This window comes from Salvelinus fontinalis, chromosome 4 (assembly GCF_029448725.1).
Source record: "Salvelinus fontinalis isolate EN_2023a chromosome 4, ASM2944872v1, whole genome shotgun sequence".
In the NCBI taxonomy this organism is placed as follows: domain Eukaryota; kingdom Metazoa; phylum Chordata; class Actinopteri; order Salmoniformes; family Salmonidae; genus Salvelinus; species Salvelinus fontinalis.
Window position 1 is genome coordinate 70,374,774 of NC_074668.1, and position 5,915 is coordinate 70,380,688.

Here is a 5,915-nt window from a genome sequence, read left to right on the forward strand (position 1 = left end):
TGAAAGGGCCGTTCACTGATTGAGCAGCCGCATGCACCAAGAAGCAGTTCTAAAACTAAGCAGGGCAATTACTGAAGATTGAGAATGGTAGGGTGAGGGGGCACACAATTTGTCCTCTTCTTCCACAGCACCCCAATGGGAGACAATGAGACAAAGCAGTTCACAAAATGGGTCTGGTTGTTTAAAGAGCAAGCCCATTTGCTCGTAGCGACCGTGTTCAGCTCAGACACAATAACATCCTTCTACAGTACAATGTTTGCATAATGTCAGCTGTAAAAATGTAATACATCTCATACATGTTGGATGAGCTTTTTATCAAACCACAAAATAGTCTAATACTAGTATTTACATTGTGTTTATTGATCTGGCAGCCTAACTGAAACAGTTCAAACATTAGCTAGCCATATTTGTCAAATATCTACTTTCTACTTATTTCTCTATTGAATGGAATTGCAAAGGAACTATGATAACTGGTTATACATTGCCACCTAGTGTACAACGGTATAAATTACAATTAGACTCAAGGGGTAGTCTCAACACTGCTTTCTTCCAATCCATATTTTATAGCAGATCTGAGTCAATGTTAGTGTCTGAAACAAAACGAAGATTTCTGGTAGAACACAGCCCTCTTTGATTATGTATATATTCACACAGCGATGAGATTAAAGCCTTCAGGGGCTAACACCAACCTTCCTTTAAATGAGTCAGTCAGATTCAGGGTAGAGAAGGTACATGTTTATCTTTATTACAAGTCAAAAACAAAAAGAAGAATTGTTTTGCAAGCCATTTAAAGGTTTTTCCATTTAGGCGGTGTATGAAAGGGTAGAGGAGTAGTAATGAGGTCTTCATGTCTGAAGCATTGTGTCCATATAAGTGTCCATATCACAGCCTAATGGCAGAATGACCAGAGCCATCAGCTTGGGTCTGTGTAGAGACGTTTCCCCCTGCACTCTCCTCTCTCAGGGCCCTGGCTTGGCTCAGAGTCCTGGCCCTCCAGCGAAGATGAGCTCCAGAGCTGACTGAATGTCCCCGTCTGTAGCCTGCAGCGCCCGTAGCATCAGCTCCTCATCTTGGATCCCCATGTCTCTCAGCTGCTGCAGCTGGGACTGCCAACGCCCCTATAAGACAGTAGAACAAAGCTAGCCTTAAAACTACTGGCAAACAGACCAAAACACACAGTCAGAGACGTTGAAGTTTAGGCAGTCATTACTCCAGCTAGAGAGAGACCAAATAGAAACGCAGCGAGTGCCATTGCTCCAGGCATTATGATTAACAGCACAGCTTCTATCCACAGTGTTGTCCTTTAAAGGTCGAGACCTGTGGATCTGGTCTGTCCTCGCGGCTCCTGTAGCACAGTGAAATGAGAGAGTAGAGGAGAGGGGGAAAGGAGAAGAGACTGACCTGCAGAGAAGACATGCCGGACATGCTGGAGGCCTGCAGAGCCTGCTGCAGTGCCTGGCTGAAAAGGTCATTGCTGACAGGAGTCCCTGCTGGCGTGGGAGGCACTCCAGATGAGGGGTCCTGCTGCAACACAGAACAAAGGGCACACAGCTAGAAGCAAAAGTGTCTGTTCTGTGTCACTGGTAGAGGAGTGTGTTTGTGTGTGTTGAGGGAGGATTATGGGCCATTCTTTACCTGAGCCCCTGCAGTGGGAGTAACAGCACTGCTCTCAGGAGTACTGGCCAGGGCCAGGGCAGTGGCCAGCTCACTCTGTGTTATGGGTCGAGGGCCAGTAGCTCCACTATGGCCAAGGGACACAGGCCGCATTCCTGCTGGGCCCCCGGTTCGGTTGGATGGGCCTGCCGGATTTCCCTAGTTACACACATAGCAATGGTGTTAGCTATACTCCATCTATATTTACATTTTAATCTCAATCCAGCTAGATTGACTCACCGATTGGAAATCTTCATCATCATCAGACATGCCCTCAAACATAAACCCTCCTGCAGACAAGACAAAGCAAATGTCATACATGTTCCAGTCTTTGTGATGGTGAGTGACAGACCGATGTGGCCAATACTTGGTCGTGTCCAGTAGGGACTAAACGTTTTGAAAAATAATGAAACAGATAGGTGCTACCTGAACCTTGTGCAATAAGATCAGAGATTTTTGTTTTCCGTTGCAAACCATTCGTTTACGTTCTGCCCTATTGAACACGACCCTGTAGTGTTGACCAGTGTGATACTCACCTGGCATGTCACTGTAGGAGCTGGAGGAGACGTTGCGGGAGGAGCCGGCGCTCGACTGAGCAGGCATGCTGCCAGCCACTGAGTGGAGGACCAGGATGATGGCATTGACCAAGGCTGGGTGAGAACTGATCAACCTACAAGGCAAAACATTTAATACTTTTGTATTATCCCTAATGTCACAAATCCACAGTATAGTTACTCATTCATAACATGGCATGACAAGGTCATTCTACAGTATATGGAACAAAAACACTTACACATCCAGCATGTTCGGGTCTGTGAATTGCACAAATAGATCTTTGTCTTGGAGCACTCCTGCAAGATTCAGAAGAATAGCATTGTAAGACATAACCTCCTTGGTGACATGGTTAGAATGATGTCACGTCATAACGGGCAGGGCTAATCAGTACTTGCCTAGCGCTACCGGGTCAGATCTCAGCCCTGGCGTGGCCACAATGATCTGATCTAGAGACTCCTTATTAGTCAGCATCTTAAACACCTGGGGAAGCAAATTAAGTTATATACAGTGGGGTCCGAAATGATTGACACCCTTGATAAAGAAGAGCAATAATGACCGTATAAAGTAAATAATTCAAATACTGAGCTATATTATATGCTAAATAAAAATGGTGAAATTCTATTGTTTTATACTAATACAATTGCCTAGATAAATATATTCTTATTTAACAAGTAACAATCATGAATAATGATGAGTGAGATCTACAGAGGATCAAAGATCTTACCCCCAAGACATGCTAACCTCCCCCCTGTTATTGGTAATGGTGAGAGGTTAGCATGTTTTGGAGGGAGGATCTTTGACCCTATGCAACTTTCTCACTCATAACTATTCACAATTCATTCAGGATTATCCGTAATCATGATATAATCCACATTAATGTAGAAGTGTTTAGAAACATATTCTATTCTTATTTACAATAAAAAAGTGACTCCATAATGACACAATACATTATTTACCATTCATTGCAATTGGGCACAAAATAATCTAAAACACAACCAAAACAAACTGCAAATGCATCCAACACGTTTGTATAGTCACAAGCTTGATGTAGTCATTGCGAGCTAGGAATATGGGACCAAATACCACACCTTTGACTACTTTATTTATAATAATTTTTAGTAATACCTTTTGAAAAAAAAGTATTACTAATTCAACAAACTATCTTTCTCTGACCAATTGTATTAGTATAAAATAATATAACTGTCCCATTCTTTTGAGCATAACATATAGCTCAGTATTTGAATTATTTATACTGAACAAAAATATAAACCCAACACTTTCAAAGATTTTACTGAGTTACAGTTCATATAAGGACATCAGTCAATGTAAATAAACTCATTAGGCTCTAATCTATGGATTTCATATGACTGGGAATACAGATATGTTTATGTCGGTCTCAGATACCTTAAAAAAGGTAGGGGCTTGGCTCAGAAAACCAGTCAGTATCTGGTGTGACCACCATTTGCCACATGCAGCGTAACACAGAGTTGATCAGGCTGTTGATTGTGGCCTGTGGAATGTTGTCTCACTCCTCTTCAATGATTGCGCGAAGCTGCTGGATATTGGCGGGAACTGGAACACACTGTCTTACACGTCGATCGAGAGTATCCCAAACATGCTCAATGGGTGACATGTCTGGTGAGTATGCAAGGTGAATATGCAGACCATGAAAGAACTGGGACATTTTCAGCTTCCAGGAATTGTGTACAGATCCTTGCGACATGGGGCAGTGCATTATCCTGCTGAAACATGAGGTGATGGCGGCTGAATGGCAGGACAATGGGCCTCAGGATCTCGTCACGGTATCTCTGTGCATTCAAATTGCAATCGATAAAATGCTGGTGGACATTCCTGCAGTCAGTATGCCAATTGCATGCCTCCTCAAAACTTGAGACATCTGTCAGATTGGGTTGTGTGACAAAACTGCACATTTTGGAGTGGCCATTTATTGTCCCCAGAACAAGGTGCACGTGTGTAATGATCATGCTGTTTAATCAGCTTCTTGACATGCCACACCTGTCAGGTGGATGGATTATCTTTGCAAAGGAGAAAAGCTCACTAACAGTGATGTAAACAAATTTGATCACAACATTTGAGGAATAAGCTTTTTGTGCGTATGGAACATTTCTGGAATCTTTTATTTCAGCTCATGAAACATGGGACCAACACTTTACATGTTGTGTTTATATTATTGTTCAGTGTATTTTACAAATTCACCATTGCTCATCTTTATCAAGGTTGTCAACCGTTTTGGACCCCACTGTAACTGAAATAATAGGATTTCTGATAAATACATCTGTCTACATTTTCATTCTCAACACCATAACAATGTTATTACCGAGTCTCTGTAGGTGGAGTTGGAGTGGAGGGCTGCCTGCAGCACACGGAACTCCCTGGCTGCAGTCGTCCTGTTCACTGGCTCTACAGACAAAGGGAGAAAGATAGGAGAGATAAATTACTATGGTTCTTTATAGAAGTAACCTTATAAATGGAAATGTCTAGTGACATGGCGCTTCTAAGAGGGTTAGAGTTAGTCTGCCAAAACCCACCTGGATTGATTTCTGGTTCAGGCCAGGTCCTTTTGAGGATGTGCAGGGTGGATCCTGGCTGGATCCCACATGAGTCTAAAGTCAGGTCGTCCTTCAACTTGCGACCACAGTGTACCAGCTCTGACATATGAAATTAAAAAAACTTTAGACACAAATCATAAATAAGGTACAGAAGTTGGCTAAGTTAGTTGACATGTGAGTTGTTCACTTATGCAATGCAAACCTATGAGTTCGGGGTCCGGTAGGGAATCAGGAAGCTGTGCTGCAACGAGCTGTTTCAGAGTAGAGACTCGGTAGCCGCCGGGAGACACGTCTCCAGGCATCGTCTCAGGGAAGTGGAAGGTGGATTTGGGCTGATCCACCAGCTTCAATGACAGGTGCCACTCCGACATCATGAGTTGTTTCTAGACAGGAACACGTTACGACAATCTACATTGGTAACATAGTGAAGTTAGCACCACATTCACGAATCTAAAACTAGCTAAAGTTAGGAAAAGTAACGTCTAATCTTCTGATATGCACAGCTAACGTTACCGTTAGCTATTAGCCATTAAGCTAGCAAGCTAGCTATCGCTTCTATAATGCCACTAACATTAGTCATGAACATTTTTAGCAAGTAAAGACCGTTTGGATGACGTTTTCAAAAAGAACGTTCGTATGGCAGTCACTAAAACCTATCAAATCCACGAATGGATTTACATGAAACTCATTGCAAAATTGTACTGCAGACTCACGATTTGCTTTGTTGACACGATCTGCTTCCGTGTTATTCACGTGGTCCACAACCACGCTGACCAAAGCGGAAGTAATGGAATATACATGATGGCAACAATGTATTTTTTATTTTATTGAACCTTTATTTAACTAGGCAAGTCAGTTAAGAATACATTCTTATTTACAATGACGGCCTCCTGCGGGGACGTGCTTGGGATTTAAAATAAAAAATAAATACAATATCAATATAGGACAAAACACACATCACAACAAGAGAGACAACACAACACTACATAAAGAGAGACCTAAAGACAACATAGCAAGGCAGCAACACATGACAACACAGCATGGTAGCAACACAACATAACAACAACATGGTAGCAACCCAACATGGTAGGAGCACAAAACATCGTACACACATTATTGGGCACAGACAACCGCACA

At 42.5% G+C, this 5,915-nt stretch overlaps 1 protein-coding gene across 3 annotated transcripts; it reads right to left on the reverse strand.

Annotated features, from left to right (window-relative positions):
• Positions 1-720: 720 nt before the first annotated feature.
• On the reverse strand, positions 721-5,570 carry LOC129854301 (ubiquitin-like protein 7). 3 transcript variants are annotated; one of them, XM_055921194.1, is made up of 11 exons: positions 5,492-5,570; positions 4,981-5,161; positions 4,758-4,877; positions 4,547-4,629; positions 2,604-2,688; positions 2,447-2,504; positions 2,190-2,323; positions 1,894-1,943; positions 1,636-1,812; positions 1,402-1,521; positions 721-1,118 (listed from the first exon to the last, which is right to left on the reverse strand). In XM_055921194.1, exons 2-11 carry the CDS (start codon positions 5,150-5,152, stop codon positions 978-980), a joined length of 1,140 nt encoding a protein of 379 aa, XP_055777169.1. In that variant the 5' UTR covers positions 5,153-5,161; positions 5,492-5,570; the 3' UTR covers positions 721-977. The 3 variants fall into 3 exon arrangements, with proteins under 3 accessions (XP_055777169.1, XP_055777167.1, XP_055777168.1); XM_055921192.1 differs by having other exon boundaries at positions 1,402-1,524; XM_055921193.1 differs by having other exon boundaries at positions 1,402-1,524; positions 4,981-5,186; positions 5,492-5,551.
• Positions 5,571-5,915: the final 345 nt, after the last annotated feature.

Excerpts from the sequence above, each read along its gene's own strand:
- LOC129854301 (XM_055921192.1), bottom strand. The coding sequence starts at position 5,152 with ATGATGTCGGAGTGGCACCTGTCATTGAAGCTGGTGGATCAGCCCAAA. Across the intron at positions 2,689-4,546 it reads ACTCCACCTACAGAGACTCG|GTGTTTAAGATGCTGACTAA; the intron begins GTAATAACATTG and ends TTGCTTCCCCAG. Across the intron at positions 1,944-2,189 it reads CTCCTACAGTGACATGCCAG|GAGGGTTTATGTTTGAGGGC; the intron begins GTGAGTATCACA and ends TCTTGTCTGCAG.